The sequence below is a fragment of the Typopeltis vanoorti genome, chromosome 19 (genome assembly GCF_054136105.1).
Source record: "Typopeltis vanoorti isolate ZY-2024b chromosome 19, IOZ_Tvanoo_1.0, whole genome shotgun sequence".
In the NCBI taxonomy this organism is placed as follows: Eukaryota; Metazoa; Arthropoda; class Arachnida; order Uropygi; family Thelyphonidae; genus Typopeltis; species Typopeltis vanoorti.
In genome coordinates, this window is record NC_143567.1 from 44,455,176 (window position 1) to 44,479,729 (window position 24,554).

The window sequence follows — 24,554 nt, forward strand, 5'->3', positions numbered from 1 at the left end:
TTCGAACCTGCAGCCTTTTGGCTGGAGAGCAGATATGCTAACCACTCAGCCAACCAGGCCGGGTGGAATTTATATAGAAGATAAATATCACAGAGGTGACAAAATGTTCTGGAGGCTATTGAAAAAAGTTTAAAAATGAAGAAAATAATACTGTAAAAGGAATTACAGATCATTTTAAGTGATTAATCTGAAGATAAAGATATTTTGAATGTCTGGAATCATTAGCTTGAAAGATTATTAAATAAGATAAGCAGTGACAGAAAATAATAGAAAATATTAAAGAGGAATGCAATCATAACATCCAAAGGTAAGCCATTCCAGTCATTCACCACTCTATGAAAGTCTAGTTCTTACCCCTTTCTTGGCTGCATTCATTCTCAGCTTTAAAAAATATTTGACCAAAAATGTTCATATATGGAAGCATAAAAGTTTTCTAGCTGCTATAGATAGTAACTGAAGAAGTCAAATTCTGGATGATTGGAGTAGACCCTCATAATACCTGTGGAAATAAAACTGAATGCGAGAATTACAGAGGGATTTTCCTACTGAGTTCCAGATGAGATTTATGCAAGCATTCTTGCATAAAAATCATCTGGAACTCATCATAAATTAAGAGAAAGCTAAGAGAAATTGTGGAATGGAAATTTTAGAGAGAGAAGAAGTCAAGTTAAGACCACCTTCGTTGTTTAGAACAAATTGTTGTAAACAAAGAAATCATGGAAATATAACAAGGAATTGCATTTGCAGATCTAGAAAAGGCATGTGATGAGATATCAAGAGAAAAGCTGTTTCAGAACATTACTCTTATTACTCATTACTCAGAACATATATATGCAGAGTAACATATATACAACCATAGAAGTTGTAAATCATCAGTTCGAATTGAAGGACACCAGTTAAATTGAATGAAACAATATCAATAAACTTGATATTGTTTCATTCAAGAATGTGAATGTGTAAGTGACTACACCACCTTACTGCTAATGTAGGGTAGTATGGTCACTTGAACAGAATAGGAATGCAAAAGTTAGCTTCTTCTTTTTTTCAGTGTAATACCAAGCCCATGTCAACGATTTAATGAAATAACCCAAAACTCAAATGGAATAAGATTGCTTCAGTTTTGTACAGATACAAATTTACAATAAATAATACTTTCTTTAATCACAAGAGTCAACACAAAATCACCTTCATGGACTCTTTTTCCTCCATTGGGTTCTGTCCTCTACCAGCCTTGCCATCTGTTGGAATGAGGTCAAGCCTGAGTGGATCTTCAAGGCTTCATGATGTCTTCTATGTCTTCCTCCCTCGGTTGCCCCTAACCCTTCCATAAAGGACATAAGGCAGTCTTTCTTGGCACATCCTGGATATGTGCCCAAAGCACTCTGTCTTTGTGTAGCCTATATAGGATGTTATCAGTATAATTCATCTCTTTCCTTACTTTGTTTTTCTTTTTTTTTCAGTCCTTTCTTTGTGCTGTCGATTCTTCTTAAGCACTTTGATTCAAAATCTTTTAATCTGTCTACTTGTTTGCCAGTGATCCAGCTTTGCTCCATACAGTACCACTGGAAGGATCATTGAGTTTAAGAGTTGAGCCTTCAGGCTATGGCTATTTTTTTTGTTTCTCCATATTTTATTCAGCTTGTTTATTGCTGACCATTCTAGACTAATTCAGTGCTTGATAGTTTCATATAACTTACATCTTCAGTGATTAATGATCTGAGATAATTGAAACTGTCAACTTGTTCTATTCTTTAATTATTTATCGTAACATTAACATGTTTTTTCACTCTGCCTGTTACCATAATTTTTGTCTTATCGAGATTAATCTGTGCATTGTATTTGTTACTGGTTAGATTTAGATTAGAAATCATTGATTTTAGGTTCTAAATTATCAGCTATCAAAACATTTAGCATCTGCATATTTTAAGTGGGTGATATTTCTTCCACTGACAGTTCCTCTCAGGCAGATCTCAAACCACCTCTCTGAGGAACAGGTTGAATAAGTAGGGAGAGAGGGAGCAGCCCGACATGACTCCTTCTCGGGGATGGAATTTTACTTGTTTCAATATTCTTGAATTTTACTATTGTATTTGTGTCTTTATGCCACTTTCTGATTATACTTGAGATATAGTTTCATTCCTTTCTTATGCAGTGTTTCTAATTTTCATATAGTTTCTATCTACAGAATCAAAGGTTTGCTTGTAGTGTATAAAGCATACACAAAGACATTTTTTTTGAAGTCAAATCTGCTTGTTTTAAAATTAAGAAAATTGCATCATTTCAAAAACTTCCAACGAAGATTGCATCACTGGTTCCTCTTCCATCTCTGAATCCCATTTGTTCTTCTTCCATTACTTCATACTCTTTTTTTAATTCTGTTTTGAATGATTCTAATAAATATCTTAAGCATGGATCAGCTGTATTATTGCATTTTCTTTTATCTATTGGGATGATTTTACTGTCTCCAGTCATTCATCATCAGAGATTTCCTCTTTCTCTAATATTAATTATTAAGGAAGTTAGTCATTACTAACTTCCTATCTACAATTTTACTCCAAATCAATCTATTACCTGTCAAGACTGCAGTATTATCTGATCTTATTTTTCTATCTTCTAAGGTACTTTTTGCTGTATCAATCCACCTATGTCTTGATCTTCCCCTGGGTCTTTTTTCCTGGTAGAGAACACACTTTTTTGGCTAATCTTTCCTTTCCTATTCTGTTTAAGTGACCATCCCACCTGAGATTAGCTGTACTAACACATTCCTGATACTAACAATGTTAGGTTCTTTCCTAATATCGTCGGTTTTAATATGGTATTGCCACTGATGCCATCTGTTCATGCCTTTAATCTTTTTCAGGACTCTCATATCTGTGGTCTATAGTCTTTGGTCAAGTGTTTTACTTCTAACCCAGCTCTCAGATCCATAAGTTAAAATTGGTTTGAACACTCTCTTGTATACAGCTAATTTAGTGTTTTGACTAATTTCTCTCTTATTCCATATAAATTTATTCAATTGACTTCCTACTATACCAGCTTTGATGATTCTGTTGTCTATTTCAATATTTAATTTACCATCTTCACTAAAAATCATGCCTAAGTAGCTGAAATGTTTTGCTTGTTCTATAGGTTCTTCCATTCACATTGCAGTTGATATTTTCAATGCTTCTGCCTATTTTCATTGTCTTTGTCTTGTTATTGCTAACATTCATACCAAATCCATTACAACAGTTATTTAATTTAGTCAGGGAATCTTGCAGACTTATACTGAATTTATTTAGAAGTATAACATCATCTGCATAAAGCAAAGAGCTGAGATTAACACCTCCAATTTTGATATCAGGTTTAATACCAGTTTCCTTCATAATGTGATTCATATGGATAATAAATAGCAGAGGGGATAATATACATCTTTGTCTGACACCAGATTTAACATCAAACCATCTTCCTGTACTTCCTTCAATTCTAACTGCTGACTTACAACTCATATAATGACTATGTATTACTTGATATAATGCTAAATTGACACGATACAATTGTAGCATTTTTAAATAGCTTTTCTCTTGGCACCTTGTCGTATGCCTTTTCCAGATCTACAAAACTTAAATACAGATCTTTGTTATATTCCCATGATTTCTAAACTATTTGTCATAAAGTGAAAATCTATCCTGACAGCCTCTATTTGGGCTGAATCCAGTTTGTTCTTCACCAAGCTTCTCTTCCACAATCCTTCTCGACCATTTCTCAAGTATACTTGCATATATCTTACCAGGAACACTCAGTAATGAAATTCCTCTGTAATTCTTACATTCAGTTTTATTTCCCTTTTTATATATGGGTACTATGAGAGCTCTACTCCAATCATCGGGAATTTGTCCCTCTGTCCAGGCTTTCTGAACTATGCAGTACAGCCACTGTAAGACTTTTATACGTCCATACTTAAGCATTTGTGGTCGAATATCATCTATTCCTGCTGCCTTTCCACATTTCAGGCTTTTGATGGCTTTTTACAAGTATGGAAATGTATTCCAGACTGCATGCCTGTCATTGTTTTTTACCACTGCGCTATCATAACTGCTTGTTTCTTTTAGCAATTTTTCGAAATAATTACTCCATACTTCAAGGATATCTTTTTCTCCTTCTTTCAAGTCACCTTTATCATCTCTCATTCCTTTTACAGCACTCTCCTTCATTTCTCAGCTCTTTCAACAGCCTCCAGAATATTTGTCACATTCTTAATATTTATTTTCTGTGTTCTTACCAAAGTTTTCCCATGACATTTGTTTAGCTAGTTTTACACAGTGTTTAGCTTTCTCACATTTGTCTCTGTATTCTCTAAGAGCACAAGCTGACTTATTTGCCTGGAACAGTTGATAAGCTTTCTTCTTTTCCTTCACTGCCTCTTTAACTTGCTGTATCCACCATGGAGTTCTGATTTTTCTATCCTTGCAAACAACCTCACCACATGCCTCTCTGGCTGAATCAATCAATATTTTCTTTAGGATTTGCCACTGAATCTCCAAGGTTTGGTTCCTGTTCTTAAACTCTTTCATTTTTTCTTCAATAATCTTTGTGTATTTTAGTCTACAGTTCACATCTGAGAGCTGCTCAACTTTTATTCACTTTAAAACTTCTTACATGTTATTCTTTTCAATATGAAATCCAATTTTATCCTACTCAAGACTAAATATTGATCACTTCTAATTTCAAATCCTCTGTACACTGTGGTGTCCTGCACCAGGGAGAAAATATCACTATCAACAATAATATAGTCATTGAGACTTTCCTTATTCCTTGCATCTTCTCTCCATGTGAATTTGCACATATTTTTATGTTGGAACATGGTGTTAGTAATAACCAGTCCATGTCCTGAACGGAAATCTGACAGGTATTTGCCATTATTATTAGCTTTGCTCTTTTCTCCATATTTTCCCAAAATATTTTTGTATATGTCTGACAGTCATTTCCTACTCTGCTATTTAGATCCCCAACAAGGACCAACTTTTCCTTTTTCATAGTGTCAGTTGCTTTCTCTAAAGCCTCAAAAAAATTCTTCCATTTTACCTTAATAGACTTTCTGTGAGACCATAGGCACAAATAAGGCTCATTGTACAGTTCCCCATTCTGATATTTATTTGCCCATATCGCTCTGCTTGAGACTGCCTGCCATTCAAGAAGATTAGCCTCATATTTAGTGTTAAATACTATGGCTACTCCTTCTTTTCCTTGATTGTCATTGCCTGAATATAACATGACTTATTTTTCACGGTATTAACAACACCACAAACACTTTTATCAACAAAGATGTTTTATTAACGCTAATATTTCGCTGATTTTCAACTCGGCATCATCAGAGCACAACACACATGTAAATGCGACAGTGAGTGAGTGAAACAATATAATTGCAAAAGACAAAAGGATCTAAAGTCCTATTTTTGGTGCCCTCTAACAAAAAAAAAAAAAAAAAAAAAAAAAAAAAAAAAAAAAAAAAAAACAGCAGTTATCCAGGAGTTTTTCCTTAGGATAATCGTCTCCCAAATTTTTGGCAAATTAATGCAACCATATTTGTTAAGGTTGGGAGAATTCTTCAAAGCCATTGCTGACTCAAAAAATAATCTTTCAGATCTATAATGACTCCTAAATAGCAAATTCGTTTTCCTCCATCTAATCCTGTGTGAAGGAGTGTCCAAAGCGTGGTCTGCCAGTCCCGACTTGCCATAGTAATAGTAGCGAATGTATCTTTCATGTTCTTCCAGGCGGATGTTCACTGATCTTCCTGTTTGCCCATAATAGGCCAAGTCACAGTCACATGGAACTTCATACACTCCTGGGTGTGCTAAAGGGTGAAGTTTATCCTTTGGCGAGCGGATCAGAGTTGCCAGCTTGACATGAGGTTTGAAGGTGGTGCGAAGGCCACGTTTCAACAATACTTTGGCTATCTTTTCCGATGTACCTCTGATATAGGGAATAGAAATGGTCATGTTGTATTCTTGTGTATTATGGGAGGGCAGAGTAATGGGCCTATGTAGTATTTTATCTATTTTGTAGGGATTGTAGCCGTTGGCTAAGAACGTATGGCGCAGGTACTGGAGTTCAGTGGTCAGAGCTGTATCGTTAGAACAAATGGCTCTGGCTCTGTGTGTAAGTGTTTTTAAAATGCCGTACTGTTGGACTGGATGATGATGTGATTGTTTATGTAGGTATCTTCCTGTGTGTGTAGGCTTTCTGTAAATAGAAAAAGATAGTGATCCATCTGAAAGGCAGGTGACTAATGTGTCTAGAAATGGTAAACAGTTATTTGATTCTTTTTCTACTGTGAAGTGAATTTTGGGGTGTTGGCTGTTTAGGTAGGTGACAAAAGCATCCAAAGTGGCCAGATGGCAAACACATCATCTACATAGCACAACCACACTTGTGGCTTGTATGTAGCTGTGGTAAGTACTTTGTTTTCAAAGTGTTCCATGTAAAAATTTGCTAACGGGGAAGAGAGGGGGGGGAACCCATAGCAGTACCATTAATCTGTTTGTAGAATTTCCTCCCCCATGTAAAGTAACCTGCATTCATGGTAAATTGAAATAATTCAAAAATATCTGGGGGAAATTTAGACTTGATTAAATCAAGAGTGTCTATCAGTGGTACATTAGTAAATAGGAAGGTGACATCAAAACTAACCATTATGTCTGAATTTTTTAGGATTAGATTTTTAACCAGTGTATTGAAATGGATTGAATTTTTTACAAAAGTAGAGGAGTTTCCAGTAAGAGGGGCAAGCGACTTAGCTAAATGCCGGGCCAGTTTATATGTGGGACTATCTATGCTATCAACTATGGGGCATAGGGGAATATTAGTTTTGTGGATTTTTGGTAATCCATAAATACGGGGTGTTTTAACATGAATTGGTTTTATTTTCCTGATGATTTCTTTGGGCCATGATGTCACTTTTTTCAGTAATTTTCGGACTTTTTTCTTTTGCGACATCGTAGGGTCTCGATGTGTAATTTGATACGTGGAACTGTCACATATGAGATCTTGTATTTTTCTGTTATACTCTTCTTTATTCATGATAGCTGTTGCATTTCCTTTATCGGCTTTTGTAATAATAATATTTTTATTATTATATAACTTTTTAGGGCAGTTATTTGCTTACGTGGCATATTGCTTTTTGGAGGCTTAGCCTTGTTTATAATACTTGCTATGTCTAGTCGCACGTTATTGGCCATTGCTGGCGGAAGATCATGGATACCCCATTCTACTTTCATCATAATTTCGAGTTTAAGAATTTGTTTGGGCACGACGGCAAAGTTATGTCCTAAACTGAGAGCGTTCTTGGCTTCTTCAGTGAGTGTTTACGACCACGTGGTCTCTTCGAAGTTGCGGTCAGGACTTCGTATGTTGGTGCTGTTGTAGTAGTTCAAATTTCTTTAGGTGCTTGCTTTTAACTTTTGTGAATTCTTTTTTTGCTGCAACTTCAGAGATCTGCTGTAGGACAGTCCATATTTCAGGATTTAACACGTTTATTAGTTCTTGTTGTAGAGCTGTGATAGAGCTCTGTGAGTAGAACGGGGTATCCACGATCTTCTGCCAGCAATGGCCAATAACGTGCGACTAGACATAGCAAGTATTATAAACAAGGCTAAGCCTCCAAAAAGCAATATGCCACGTAAGCAAATAACTGCCCTAAAAAGTTATATAATAATAAAAATATTATTATTACAAAAGCCGATAAAGGAAATGCAACAGTTATCATGAATAAAGAAGAGTATAACAGAAAAATACAAGATCTCATATGTGACAGTTCCACGTATCAAATTATACATCGAGACCCTATGATGTCGCAAAAGAAAAAAGTCCGAAAATTACTGAAAAAAGTGACATCATGGCCCAAAGAAATCATCAGGAAAATAAAACCAATTCATGTTAAAACACCCCGTATTTATGGATTACCAAAAATCCACAAAACTAATATTCCCCTACGCCCCATAGTTGATAGCATAGATAGTCCAACATATAAACTGGCCCGGCATTTAGCTAAGTCGCTTGCCCCTCTTACTGGCAACTCCTCTACTTTTGTAAAAAATTCAATCCATTTCAATACACTGGTTAAAAATCTAATCCTAAAAAATTCAGACATAATGGTTAGTTTCGATGTCACCTCCCTATTTACCAATGTACCACTTATAGACACTCTTGATTTAATCAAGTCTAAATTTCCCCCAGATATTTTTGAATTATTTCAATTTACCATGAATGCAGGTTACTTTACATGGGGGGGGAAATTCTACAAACAGATTAATGGTACTGCTATGGGTTCCCCCCTCTCTCCCCCGTTAGCAAATTTTTACATGGAACACTTTGAAAACAAAGTACTTACCACAGCTACATACAAGCCACAAGTGTAGTTGCGCTATGTAGATGATGTGTTTGCCATCTGGCCCCATGGACAAGACACTTTGGATGCTTTTGTCACCTACCTAAACAGCCAACACCCCAAAATTCACTTCACAGTAGAAAAAGAATCAAATAACTGTTTACCATTTCTTGACACATTAGTCACCCGCCTTTCAGATGGATCACTATCTTTTTCTATTTACAGAAAGCCTACACACACAGGAAGATACCTACATAAAAAATCACATCATCATCCAGTCCAACAGTACGGCATTTTAAAAACACTTACACACAGAGCCAGAGCCATTTGTTCTAACGATACAGCTCTGACCACTGAACTCCAGTACCTGTGCCATACGTTCTTAGCCAACGGCTACAATCCCTACAAAATAGATAAAATACTACATAGGCCCATTACTCTGCCCTCCCATAATACACAAGAATACAACATGACCATTTCTATTCCCTATATCAGAAGTACATCGGAAAAGATAGCCAAAGTATTGTTGAAATGTGGCCTTCGCACCACCTTCAAACCTCATGTCAAGCTGGCAACTCTGATCCGCTCGCCAAAGGATAAACTTCACCCTTTAGCACACCCAGGAGTGTATGAAGTTCCATGTGACTGTGACTTGGCCTATTATGGGCAAACAGGAAGATCAGTGAACATCCGCCTGGAAGAACATGAAAGATACATTCGCTACTATTACTATGGCAAGTCGGGACTGGCAGACCACGCTTTGGACACTCCTTCACACAGGATTAGATGGAGGAAAACGAATTTGCTATTTAGGAGTCATTATAGATCTGAAAGATTATTTTTTGAGTCAGCAATGGCTTTGAAGAATTCTCCCAACCTTAACAAATATGGTTGCATTAATTTGCCAAAAATTTGGGAGACGATTATCCTAAGGAAAAACTCCTGGAGAACTGCTGTTTTTTTTTTTTGTTTTTTTTTTTTGTTAGAGGGCACCAAAAATAGGACTTTAGATCTTTTGTCTTTTGCAATTATATTGTTTCACTCACTCACTGTCGCGTTTACATGTGTGTTGTGCTCTGATGATGCTGAGTTGAAAATCAGCGAAATATTAGCGTTAATAAAACATCTTTGTTGATAAAAGTTTGTGGTGTTGTTAATACCGTGAAAAATAAGTCATGAATAACCATCAACGCTTAAGCTTATCTGTTAGACTGAATATAACATTTTGTATTTATTGCTCGGAAAGATCTCACTGGTTTTTGCCTTTTTTGTTTCAGTCACCCCTATTATGTCGATCTGGTACATTCCAATTCCTCAGCTAGCTCCATTTCTTTGCCATTCAATCTTCTTGTTGATAGTACCGATCTTGAACTGTGGTGATGTTCAGGATTTGTTCCCCTAGCTGACTTTTTGCTGTTCACCCTGTTTACCTTGCAAAAATAACCGGGTCTTGTTTAACTGGGCAATCCTCTAGCCGGCACGAAATTCTGTCATGTTGTTCCATCATTCTATATTGTGGTTTAAGCCAATAAGAAAAATTTGGTTAGGTTAGGTCAGCTAAATCCCAAATGACCAGCCCATCCTTGTTTGTTCAGTATCCAGGTAGATACCTGAGAGAGTGCACCACGAGAAGATGAGGATTGGACATTAGATCAGAAGCCCTGGTTGGTTCTCTGCAATTGTTTAAAGGCTATGTGGAGCTCTCCTCTCAGTTATACAGCTTCTAACAAAATATAAAGTAAAAAAGAAAATTAAAATAAAGAAAAACAAGGAAATAAATTTATCGTCATCAAATTCCTGATATGTACCCTCAGGGGATGTACAGGATAATTATGATAGTACTGCATGAAAAAGTTACACCATTACTAACTTCGGTCAATAATTTTCCTCCAAATTAATCTGTTAACTGTCAAGACTCCAATATTATCAGATCTTGTATTTCTGTCTTTTAAGCCACTTTTTACTGTATCAATCCATTTACATCTTGGTCTTCCTTTGGGTCTTTTCCCTGCCATCCTGGCAAAGAGCACTTGGTTTGTTAATCTTTCCTTTCCAATTCTGTTAAAATACCACCTGATATTAGCTCTATTAACATATTCCTGAATGCTAACCATGGTGAGTTCTTTCCTAATATCCTCATTTTTGATGTGATACTGCTTTTGATATCTGTTCACTCCAGTAATCTTTCTCAGAACTCTCATACCAGAGGTGTCTAGTCTTTGATCAAGTGTTTTATTTCTAATCCAATTCTCAGATCCATAAGTTAAAATTGGACAGCTAATTTAGTGTTTTGACTAATTTCTTTCTTATTCCATATAAATTTATTCAGCTAACGTTCTACCATACCAGCTTTACCAATTCTATTGTCTATTTCCATATTTAATTTACCATCTTCACTAAATATTGTGCCTAAATTACTGAAATGATGTAGTTGTTCTATAGGTATTCCATTCAGGGTACAGTTGATGTTTTCAATGTTTTTGCCTATTTTCATTGTCTTTTTGTTTTTATTGCTGATTTTCATGCCAAATATATTACAATAGTTATTAAATTTAATTAGAGAATCTTGTAGACTTGTGCTGGATTTATTCAGAAGTATAACATCTGCATAAAATAAAGAGCAAAGATTACCATCACCAATTTTGATTTCAGATTTAATGTCACTTTCCTTCATAATGTGATCCATATAGATGATGAATAACAGTGGAGATGATGTGAACCCTTGTAACCCTTGTTGCACATCTGATTTTACTTCAACCCATCTTCCTCTACCTCCTTCAATTCTAACTACTGACTTACACCTTAAATAGAGACTACATATTGTTTGATATGTAGCATCATATTTTGTTGATCCAGATCAACAAAACTTAAATACAAATCCTTGTTATATTCCCAAGATTTCTCAACTATTTGTCTTATGTGATTCTGAATCCAGCTTGTTCTTCGCGAAATAGGAGGAACCTCCCGCAATGAGTCTTGATAGACTTTGTGTTTCTTAGGAAGGACCTCCTGCGATGAGTCTTTTGACTCCAGGGAAGCCTGATAATAATAAAAAAAAACTTCCCTTCTGCAATTTTTCTTCACCATTTCTCAAGTATACTTGCATAAATCTTACCAGCAACACTCAGTAGGGAAATACCTCTGTAATTCTCACATTCAGTTATTTTCCTTTTTATAGATAGGTACTATGAGAGCTTTGCTGCAGTCCTCTGGAATTCGACCCTCCTACCAGACCTTCTGAATTATGCAATACATCCAGTGTAAAACTTTTATACCTCCATATTGAAGCATTTCTGGCCAAATTTCATCTACTCCAGCTGCCTTTCCACATTTCAGGTGTTTTATGACTTTTTCTACTTCAAGTATGGATATGTATTCCTGACCACATTCCTGTCAAGTGTTTTATGCCATTATGATGACACTTCTTGTTTCATTTAGCAGTCATTCAAAGTAATTACTCCAGACATCTAGAATAACTATCTTCAGTTTTCATGTCACCTTCTTCACCTCAGATTCCTTTTACAGTACTTTTTCCTTCATTTGTAAGCTTTTCAATAGCCTTCAGAATATTTTCCGCCTTCCTGATATTTTCTTACGAAAGTTTTCCCATGACTTATGTTTAGCTAGTGTTACACAGTGCTTTGCCTACTTACTTACATTTTTCTCTGTATTCCCTACAATACAAGCTAACTTACTTTTTAGTATCTTTCTATATGCTTTTTTCTTTTGCTTGACTGCATCTTTAACTTCCTCAGTCCACTATAGTGTTCTGATTTTTCTATCCTTACAGACAACCTCATCATATGTCTCTCTGGCTGATTCAATACGTTTTCTTCAGGATTTGCCATTGAATCTCAAATACACAAATGATGTTTGTGTATTTGAGTCTATAGTTCACCTCTGAAAACTGCTCACCCTTGATTCATTTTAAAACTTTCTTACACACTCTTCTTTTCAATATGAAATTAAATTTTATCCTGTTCAATACTAAATGGTGATCACTTCCTATTTCAAATCTTCTTGTGTCCTGAACTAGGGGAAAACATTATTATCATCTATAACATAGTCAATGAGACTTATTTCTTGCATCTTCACTTAATGTGAACTTTTGTATATATTTATGTTGGAACACAGTGTTAGTAATACCTAATCCATGTCCTGAACAGAAAACTATCAGGCATTTACCATTATTATTAGCTTTGTTCTTTTCTCCCAATTTTCCCAAACACATTTCTGTTTGTCATTTTCTACTCTGCTGTTTAGATCTCCAACAAGGACCAACTTTTCGTTTTTCATGAGCCAGCTGCCCTCTCTAATGCCTCAAAAAATTCCTCCATTTCTTCTTGTTAGAACTTTCTGTGGGGCCATAAGTCTGATTTTCCAGTTCCCCATTCTGATATTTGCCCACATCACTGTACTTGATATTGCCTGCCATTTAAGAAGATTATCCTCATATTTAGTGTTGAATACTATAGCTACTCCCTCTTTTCCTAATTGTCATTGCCTGAATATATCATTTTGTTTTTATTGCTTAGAAAGATCTTACCTGTTTTTGTCTTCTTTGTTTCAGTCACACCTATATGCTGATCTGATACTTATGCAATTCTTCTGCTAGTTCTATTTCCGTTAATACTTCGTTATGTTAATAGTGCCTATCTTGAACTGTGTTGATGTTGAGTTGGAACATGTCCTGGGATTTGTTCCAGTAGCTGCATTTTTGCTGTTTCCCTGATGAAAACAATATAAAATCTCTCATGATTCATTGAATTAACTCACCAAGTTTGATTTTACAGAGGTTTCCAAACATATATAAAATAGAAATTTTGTGGTAATTAAATAAATGTAACAATTTTTCTGTAAAATGCTTAAAATAATATCCATTGAGTTGTATGTAAATCGGAAAAGAGGGGATTAACAGCGATTAGAACAGTGACTAGAAAAAAACAAACGTTTGCAATGTCTTGTGAACATAAAAATATGCACCCTTGATAGAGACACGCAAGTGGAGGAAGCCGAAGTGGGATCATCATGCTGGCAGATAATCCTGGAAACTATAATGTAGTAACAAAGGATTAGAGAAGATATAAAATAGGACTGAGACGTGCCAGCAGGGTTCTCGATTTTTAGGTTCCAAATTTTTCCTTTCTTGGAGGACGGAGTTCCAGGTGTGAAACAAGAATACAAATCAAATATGCAACAGATAAATACAACATACGAAATGAAAACATTAAGAAAAATAGTTAAAAATAAAATAAAATTTTATAGAATAAAAACGGAAAAGATTTATGAAGAATATCATTTACAACCCATAAATGCATGGTTAAAAAAGATAAGATTGGAATGGAATCAACATGTTAATTAGATGGACCCAAAAAATATCAGAGACTGGAAACCAAATATGAAAAGATCAGTTGGTAGACCAAAAAAAGCAATGGACAGACTACTTGTATTGAATCATTGAAGACATAACACACTAGCTGAAGCTTAACCACTTTACTGGCCATTAAAGATCAAATACACATCCTCAAAAGCTTCATATCCATCATAAATTTCAATGTAATATCAATGGTATTACAATTTTAATATGCAATTCGCATCCATGGTAATGTGGACGTATATATTGGAATTCGTAATGTGTAGTGTTAGTGCAAGCTTCAGATAAGATAAGTATCATTTTCAGTTATCGATACAAATTACTTAATATTGTGTAGTTTTGTTTTGTTTGCCTTGCGTATTTTAGTGCGTCTATTTTTGGTGTGTTATAATGTATAATTTGACAAAACACGTTACAGATAAGTATGGCACCTGTGCGAAGGAAAATGGCGGCCAGTAATGAAGGTTCGCCATCGTTATCAAAGAACAGTAGCATAAAAGAAATGAGTCAGTGTACTAGCTGTGAAATGTACGCTTTGCGGAGTGCGGTTGGAGTGTGGTTAGATGATAATAAAGGATTGAATGTGTGTAGAAAATGTAGGGAGAATGCGGAATTGAAATGTATTTCGGATCGTGAGTGTGATATTTTTGTCAACCTTCAGAATGAAGGAAATAGGGATATGACAAGAAACGGCAAGGTTGTACATGAAAATTGTGAGAGTGTGAATGTAGAAAGTGTGAATGATAGTATAAATGGTTTCTCAGAGAACAAAAAAGATGAGATAGATGCATTGAGTGAGATCGCGTTGTTGAATAGTGCGATAGAAAGAGCAAAACAGCAGCTAGAGTGCATGAACAAAAGTAGACTGAATGAACCAACCAATAATAAAAGGTATGACAGGAAAAATAGACGTATGAATGTGAACATGAACAAAATGAAGGATAGAGTGCTGTATGGAGACTCGTTAGTACGAGGTGTGTTAGTAGAGGATTTGACAAAATCGTACCAACCTGGTGCGACCATAAAGGACGTAACTGCGTCTATTAGAGAGCAAAAGGAAAGGGTGAAAGAAATGATTGTTGTGGCAGGTACGAATGATTTGAAAGGAGATAAAATGGAAATGATAGAAGTCCTGAATGAATTGTTTGAGGTAGCAAAAGAAAAGAGTGAGAGAGTTAGAATGATTAGTCTTTTGCCACGGTATGACAGTGAAATGTTTAAAAGGAGGGCTATAATTGCAAATGACTTTATGCGTGGGTTATGTATGACGAGTGGTGTGGAATTTGTGGATGTGTGGAGTGAGTTTGATGGGCAAAAGGATCTATATAAGATGGATGGCTTGCATTTGAATGGTTACGGTGTAAGAAGACTTGAGAAAGTGTTGCTGAATGTAGTGGATGTGCAAATTCAGGGAAACTAGATTTGTTAGGGGGGGGGAATTGAGATACAGTCCTTATGGAGGCAGTTGAATGTAAGAATGAATATAATATGCCAGAGCAAATAAGGACAACAAATCTGAGTGGGATAGTTAATATAAGGCATCAAGGTAGGGTTGGGACTAATGGGGGGTCTTAAATTCATGTACACTAATACTAGGAGTATTAGGAACAAGAAGGAAGAGTTTTTGGCCATGGTTGGCACTTCCAGACCACAGGTTATAGGTATTAGTGAAACATGGCTGACTGTAGATGATATAACTAGTGGGATTGAATGTGATGGGTATAGTGTGTTCAGGAATGACAGAGAGAATAAAATGGGGGGAGGAGTATTGTTGATGATAGCTGATGAGCTACAGCCAAGGAGAATAGAAGTTGAATTGCAGGATAGAGAAAAGAGCACATTTGAGGCCATTTGGTGTGAGATTGTGGCTAGCAGAACTAAATATACAATTGGGTGCTGCTATAGACCAGGTGATGGAAAAGATGGTGGTGACAGTATGCACAAGCAAATAGAAGAAATGGGTGGAAGGAGGGTGATTATTATGGGAGATTTCAACTATGGTCGCATTGATTGGAGTGAGGAGAGGACACACGGGAGGAAAGAACTGGATTTTATGCGGTTATTAAGGGATAACTATCTGCGACAGCATGTAATGGAAAATACTAGGGGTCAGAGAGTGCTTGACCTAGTAATTACATCTGAGGATTTGGCTGTAACAAATATGACCACATTGCCACCAATCGGTGAGAGTGATCATAGGGTCTTAACTTGGGAGGTGGCTAAAGGTGTAGAATTTTCAATTAAGACAGGGTACATGTGGAATTATCGGGCTGGAAAGTATGACAAACTTAGGAGTTTGATTGGTTCAGTGCCATGGCATGTACAACTGCAAGGACTAGAAGTTGATAGTGCATCGGAGGTAGTTAAGAAGTGCTTGCATGAAGCAATGGCTGACTGTATACCTAGAGTCCGAATAATAAATCAAGTAGGGGTTAAATGGATGAATAACACCATTAAGCTTGAGTTGCAAAAAAAGAAACAACTATGGAGGGAATTTAAGGAGAAAGGTGACCGGCAGGCACATGAACGGTATAAAGCGCAGGCCAGAAGGGTGACGAGTGTGGTAAGAAAAGCAAAAAAGGATTACGAAAGAACATTGACCATGCAGGCTAAAGAGAATCCTAAACAGTTTTTTAGATATGTAGCAGGTAAAAGGAAAAATGTACATGGCAGAATGATTTTAAAGAATGCCGATGGTAGGGAGGTAACTGAATCAGTTGAGATAGTTGAGTTACTGAGTGAGCACTTTGCAAAAGTATTATTATTATTATTATTATTATTATTATTATTATTATTTGACACCTCCAGGGAGTCCAAAGACTCATCGAGGGAGAGTGTGCCAACAGCATCGAACGATTGTCCCCCTTCCAACTACTAACCGCGCTCAAACTTACTTAACTGAGCCATTAGTAGCAGAGGCTCTACCAACACCAGGTGGTGACATTGCAGAAACGAATAAACCAGTAGATTATACGGGAATTGTGGTTAATGAAGTGGAGGTGAGTAGTCTATTGCATAACCTCAATGTCAATACAACTGTGGGATTGGATGGTATACCAGCTCGTGTTGTACGAGAAGCAGCTAAAGAATTGTCAGTACCCTTGACCATTTTGTTTAATTTGAGTCTTGGGTCTGGGTTAGTCCCGAGTTGGTGGAAAGAGGGGAAAATAGTTCCACTGTATAAAGGTGGTTCCAAGACTGCTGTTGTAAATTACCGACCGATTAGCATATCAGGAATCATTGTCAAGGTCTTAGAGAAAATAGTCAAGAGGAAAATACACGATTGGATAGAAGAAAATGGGATACTGTATCGGGGACAGCATGGTTTTATGAAGGGTAGGTCATGCCTCAGTAACTTGCTCACGTATTATAACACAGTGACGGCTGAACTGGATAAGGGTAATGGGTTTACGGTGATTCTACTGGACCTTGCCAAGGCCTTTGACAGGATTCCACATGGAATTCTAATCAGTAAATTGCAGCATATGGGAATGGACATAGGGTTGGTGAGATGGATAGGAGGGTGGTTGACGGAGAGATATCAGAGAGTGGTTTACTCGGGAGTAGAGTCCACAAGACGGCCTGTGACTAGTGGTGTGCCACAAGGATCTGTTCTTGGACCACTGCTGTTTAATTTGTTCATAAATGATATAGGAAATGATCTGAGAGGAACAGTTCATTTGTTTGCGGATGATGCGAAGTTGGGTAGGGCAATAGTGAATACAGATGATGTCAAAATTTTGCAGGATGATTTGGATAGATTGGAGGTCTGGGCTAAGGAGAATGGATGTCAGTTTAATGTGGCAAAATGTAAGGTTATGCATTTTGGGGTGAAAAGATTGGCGGCAGTTTACTGCATTGGTGGAACCCTGCTCCAGGAAATTGATGAGGCACGAGATTTAGGAGTGTTGGTAGATAAGGAATTGAAATTTAGGGGACACATTGCAAAAGTGACCAAAACAGCTCATCAAATCACTTGGTTGCTGAAGAATACGTTGACAAGCAGAGACAAGCAGGTTATTTTTCCTCTGTATCGAGCCTTGATAAGACCCTATCTAGACTACTGTGCTCAGATTTGGTCACCTAGGTTTCTTCTTGATGGGGAGGAGGTGGAGAGGATCCAGAGGCGAGTGACCAAGGTGATAGCAGGTCTGTGGAATGAACCGTATGAGAACAGGTTGAGGATTTGTGGGTTGCAAAAATTGGTTGATAGGCGGAGGAGGGGAGATATGATTGAGACATTCAAATTACTGAAGGGTTTCTATAAAATTAATTCAGAAGATATTTTTGAGAACAGGGCTGGTTGTGGGAGGACTAGGGGACATCCATGGAAACTGGGCAAAAGTGTGGTTAGTAAAGGTGTTAGAGCTGGGTTCTTTACTTTTAGAGTAGTGAATGAGTGGAATGCGCTCCCTGAGTCTGTGGTGGATGCTGTGACAGTGAATGAGTTTAAGGCGAGGTATGATAGATACTGTATGAATGTCAAATAGTTGTGATGAATATGATTTGGGGCCTCCCTCGATGAGTCTAATGACTCCCTGGAGTTGCCCGTAATAATAGTAATAGTAATAATATATGTCCTGGCCGGTAGCGGTGTTAAAGCAAGAAGAAGAAAAGTTCCTCTTCAATAAAAAATGTTTATTATGAACTTTGTAGGTCTATAACAAACTGTTTCATGAGTTTTGCAGATGACTCAGTATTTAATAAGAGGCTTAAGAGATTATGTAAATTGCGAAGAAATTATTAATTTTACTATTCAGATTTTATTTTATACTTTTTGAGCATTTTGATATACCAAATAATACATAAGTATCCACTCTAGTCACTGTATCCTAAATATTTTATATTGTATGTAAATCTTAGATTATTTCTCTTAAATTATTTCAAGTGAAGATATAACCTATAATCTTTAAAATGATATATTTATAATCTTTGTTTAGATGTTGGTTACTACACCAGAAAAGTGGGATGTGGTTACAAGAAAATCAACTGGAGATGTTGCTCTTACACAGTTGGTACGACTCATAATCTTAGATGAAGTACACCTTTTGCATGGAGATCGAGGTCCAGTTTTGGAAGCCTTGGTAGCTAGGACATTAAGACAGGTATTAGTTATTTCTTTAATAATAATGATGAGTTATAAACAACAAATGAATTTGAAACAAATTTTGAACATTATTAATACATTATAAAGAATTTCATAACGAACAACGTGAATTTTGTCTGTAATATTCTACTTCCTTACTTATTGATGGCTTAAAGTGGCTTGAAAAAAGCTTGTTTTGTCTTTAGAGCATTGTTCCCATATTATGTAAAAAAAGCAATAAAAATGCAAAATATATATATATAATAATCATCATCATGTATACTCCTTGTATACAAGATATTATAATAGTACTACATGACAAGTTATATCAATATGAACTTCTGATCAACAATTTTCCTACCATTTAATTGATTGTGTCAAGACTCCAATATCTTATATTTCTGTTTTCTAAGGCACTTTTTTACTGTATCAATCCACCTAGATCTTGGTCATCCTTTGTGTCTTTTCTTGACAGCCTGACAAAGAACACTTGTTTTGCTAATCTTTCCTCTCCAATTCTGTTTAAGTGACTGTACCATCTGATATTAGCTTTGCTACCGCAGTCCTTAATTCTAACAACGTGGTAGCAGAGGTAGTATCAGATGGTACAGTCACTTAAACAGAAAATATTGGAGAGAAAATATTAGCAAAACAAGAGTGGACAGATGGCATCAATGGCAGTATATGTAAAATGAAGATATTAGGAAAGATCTGTGGTCTACAGTCTTTGATCAAGTGTTTTATTTTTAACCTAGCTCTCAGATCCATAAGTTAAAAATTAGTTTTGAACACTGTCTTTTGTGTTTTGACTAATTTCTCTTATTCCATATGAACTTATTCATATGATTTCCTACTATAACAATATTACTAATTCTGTTGTCTATCTCTATATTTAATTTTCCATCTTCACAAAAAATTGTGCCTAAATAGCTGAAATGTTTTACTTGTTCTATAGGTTCATCATTCAAAATACAGTTGATGTTTTCAATATTTCTGCCTATTTTCATTGTCCTTGTGTCTTTTTCTTGCTGATTTTCATACCAAATTTATTATAAGTTATTCAATTTAGTCAGAGAATCTTGTAGACTACTGGATTTATTTAGAAGTATAATATCATCTGCATTAAGTAAACAGCTGAGATTAACATATCTAATTTTAACATCAGGTTTAATACCACTTTCCTTCATAATGTGATCCATATAGATGATGAATAACAGAGAGCATAATGTACATCCTTGTGTCACACCTGATTTAACATCAAACCATCTTCCTATACCTCCTTCAATTCTAACTGCTGACTTACATCTCAAATAAAGACTTTTCCTCTGGTATTGGTTGATATAATGCTCCATTGAGACCATATAACTGTAGCATTTTGAATAGATTTTCTCTTGGCACCTTGTCATATGCCTTTTCCAGATCTACGAAACTTAAATACAGATCTTTGTTATATTCCATGATTTCTCTACTGTTTGTCATAAAGTGAAAATCTAATCCTGATTGGCCTGAATCCAGCTTGTTCTTCACCAAGCTTCCCTTCCACTATCCTTCTCAACTGTTTCTCAAGTATATTTTCAATTTGTTCATCAATGATATTGGAAAGAATCTGAGAGGAAGTGTTCACTTGTTTGCTGATGATGCAAAGTTGGGTAGAGCAATTGTGAGTGCACAAGATGTCAAAATTTTACAGGATGATTTGGATAGTTTGGAGGACTGGGCTAGGAAAAATGGATGTGAATTTAATGTGGCAAAGTGTAAGGTTATGCACTTTGGGGTGAAAAGAATAGCAGCAGTATATCGCATTGGTGGAATCATACTCCAGGAGATTGATGAGGCCAGGGATTTGGGAGTGTTGGTGGATAGGGAGTTGAAGTTTAGGGGGCACATTGCAAAAGTAACTAAAACAGCTCACCAAATCACTTGGCTTCTGAAAAATACTTTAACATGCAGAGACGAACAAGTTGTTGTTCCTCTGTATCGAGCCTTGATAAGACCCCATCTGGACTTCTGTGCCCAGCTATGGGCACCAGGGTTTCTTCGTGATGTGGAGGAGGTGGAGAGGGTCCAGAGACGAGTGACCAAGATGATAGCAGGTCTGTGGAGTGAACCTTATGAGAATAGGTTGAGGATTTGTGGGTTGCAGAAATTGGACGATAGGCGAAGGAGGGGTGATATGATTGAGACATTCAAATTACTGAAGGGTTTTTATAAGATTGATCCAGAAGATATTTTTGAAAATATGACTGGTGGTGGGAGGACTAGGGGCCATGCATGGAAGCTGGGCAAGAGCGTAGTTGACAAGGGTGTTAGAGCTAGGTTCTTTACTTGGAGAGTGGTAAATGAGTGGAATAAGCTTCCAGAGTCTGTTGTGGGTGCTACGACTGTGAATGAGTTCAAGGCAAGGTATGATAGATACTGTGTGAATGTTGAATAGTTGTTCTTGACATGATGTTAGGGCCTCCCTCGATGAGTCTGTCAACTCCTTGGAGTTTCCCGGAACAACAATAATAATAATAATAATATTTGTATAAATCTTACCAGGAACATTCAATAGGGAGATTCCTCTGTGATTCTCATATTCAGTTTTATTTCCTTTTTTATAGATGGATACTATGAGAACTCTACTTGAATCATCTGCAATTTGACCATCCAGGCCTTCTAAATTATGCAGCGTAATCACTGTAAAACTTTTATATTTCCATACTTGAGCATTTCTAGTCAAATATCAGCAAGTTGTGTATGGGGAGCACTATCTTAAAAGAGGAAAGTCACAAGTGGTGTGCCACAGGGATCTGTTTTGGGACCATTGTTATTTAATTTGTATATTAATATTAGGATGGGTTTTGGTGGTAATATACAACTGTTTAGGGATGACACAAAACTGGGAGAGTGATGAGGAATCAAGCATATATCGCCTTACAGGACGACTTGAATAGATTGTATGAGTGGGCATTAGTATGGAACTATCAATTCAATGTTGCGAAGTGTAAGTTTCTGAAATTTGGTAAACAACAATGGGATGCAAAGTATACACTTGGCAGGGAAATTTTGAAGGAAGTTGTGGAGACAAGAGACCTTGGAGTGGTGGTGGACAAGGATATGAAGTTCTGAAGTCACATTCCCGAGTTGTGAGGACATACATCAGATTATTGCAAGGACGCAGAGGACCTTAACTTGTAGAAATAAAGTTGCCATTGTATAAGGCCTTGATTACGCTTCATATGGATTATTGTTCATCACAGATTTGGACCCCTTGTTTTCATAGTGATGAGGATATGCTGGAAAGGGTTCCAGCGAAGACTAAGTTTTAACTGGTCTTTGGGATGTGGGATATGAGGACAGATCAAGGAAATGCAGTTTGTAAAGCCTTACGAATAGGAGGAAGACATAATATGATTGAGATATTTAAGTTGGTAAAGGGCTACTACCATGTTAATGTAGAAGAAATTTTTTGTAGAATGAGGAGAGGATAGAACAAGGGGACATACCTGGAAATTGTATAAGGAGGGTGTGAGCAGAGGCATAAGTAGCTGGTTCTTTGCATGGGGGGAGTGGAATGCATTACCTGACATTGTGGTGAATGCAGATACATTGAATGAATTTAAAGCCTGGTTTGATGGACTTTGTGTGTAACAGTGTTTGCCTCCTGCGATGAGTCTTTTGATTCCATGGAGGTCTTGCTGTTAATAATAATTTTTATTTATTTTTTATTTTAAATAAATATTTTTATTCATTGCTAAAATATTTACACACATATATATACAATAGTTATCTTGAGTATAATTTTACAAAATTTTTCTACATTGGATTTCAGTTAATAATTTTAATAACACTCTTTGCCTCTGTCTGTATTATGCACTTACAACACTTAATTCTAATATTAACAGTGATGATTATACAGAATTTTTTTTTGTGAATAACTAATATAATAATAATAATAATTTGAGAGGCATTTTGGGAGGCATTTCTGATTTCTTCCTCGAAGCTTTGCAGAGCTTATCTGAGGAAAATAATAATATCATCTCTTCCTCTGCCTTTCCACAACTCATGTTTTTTATGACTTTTTCTACATCAAGTATTAATATACTGGTTTCTGATTGCATGCCAGATGAGGGGTTTCTTATCCGTGCTATTATTGCTTGTTTCATTTAATAGTCTTTCGAAGTACCATATTTTTTCGTGTATAAGACGTCCCCCATGTATAAGACAAACCTTACTTTTTCGAACCCAAAATTAAGAAATCAATATTTTAAACATCGCCACTGTCTAATCATACACTCAGGAGGAGGAGGTCCAAACTGTCTCTCTGAAGCTTTATTTCCATGTTCTTTTGCATAATTGATGACTTTTAACTTGAATTTTGAAGAATATGACAATCGTTTTTTATTTTCGGACATTTTTATGGACTAATGCTCAAAATATTGTTAATGCATTAACTTACCCTGCCAACGAGTTGCAGACGTATGAATGCTTTCAGAGTTCTGATTGGTTTATTCAGAATCAGCCGTTAATGACATCAATAGACAGAGTTAACAAAGGCTAGTGATTCGCGGAAGTCTGTTCACGGAGACAAGGTACCAGCAGTTTCGCCATGGCCTCTCAACCTCTCACCACGGGTCTCTCAACCGGTTATCCCTCGTGTATAAGACGACCCCCAATTTTTGGTCTAACAATTTTAGAAAAAAGAAGTATCATCTTATACACAGAAAAATACGGTAATTACTCCATACATCAAGGATATCTTTATCTCCACTTTTCATGTCACCTTTATCATCTTTATCATCACTTTTTTCCATTTCTAGGCATTTTCAATAGCCTCCAGAATATTTTGCAACCTTCCTGATATTTATTTTCTATGTTCTTACCTCAATCTTCTCATGATTTTTATTTAGCAAGTTTTATACAGTGCTTCACTTCCTTACGTTTTTCTCTCTATTCTCTAAGAGCACAAGTTAACTTACTTTCCAGAAACTTTTGATATGCTTTCCTTGATTTCCTCTTTAACTTCCTGAGTCCACTATGGAGTGCTGAATTTTCTATCCTTTTAGACAACCTCACCACCTTTCTTTTTGGCTGAATCAATGTTTTCTTCGGGGATTTGCCTCTAAATCTCCAAGGTTTGGTTCCTGTTTTCAAACTCATTTTTTCTTGAATAATGTTTATGTATTCTAGTCTACAATTCAAATCTGAATGTTGCTCTACTTTGATTCATTTTAAAACTTTCTTAGCACTCTTCTTTCAATTTGTAATTCAATTTTATCCTGTTCAAGATTAAATGTTGATCACGTCCAATTTCAAATCCTCTGTACACTCTGGTGTCCTGCACAAGGGAGATAACATCACTATCAACAATAATATGGTCATTGAGACTTTCCTTATTCCTTGCCTCTTCTCTCCATGTGAATTTGTGCACATTTTTATGGTGGAACATGGTGTTAGTAATAACCAGTCCATGTCTTGAGCAGAAATCTAACAGGTATTTGCCATTATTATTAGCTTTGCTCTTTTCTCCAAATTTTCCCAAAATATTTTTGTATATCTGACAATCATTTCCTACTCTGCTCTTTAGATCCCCAACAAGAACCAACTTTTCCTTTTTTGTTGTGTCAGTTGCTTTCTCTAATGCCTTAAAAAAATTCCTCTGCTGCTTTCTTATTGGAACCTTCTGTCCAGTTCTCCATTTTGATATTTGCCCTCATCACTCTACTTGATATTGCTTGCCATTC

General features: G+C 36.2%; 1 protein-coding gene across 4 annotated transcripts in view; it reads left to right on the forward strand.

Moving 5' to 3' along the window:
- The window catches only part of obe (activating signal cointegrator 1 complex subunit obelus), a 596,544-nt gene that overhangs the window by 179,707 nt on the left and 392,283 nt on the right, over nt 1–24,554 (forward strand). For all 4 annotated transcript variants that reach the window (XM_090409638.1, XM_090409636.1, XM_090409637.1 and 1 more), the window contains one exon: nt 18,683–18,847. In XM_090409638.1, coding sequence (XP_090265764.1) covers nt 18,683–18,847 — 165 coding nt within the window. The remainder of the gene's footprint in view (nt 1–18,682; nt 18,848–24,554) is intronic.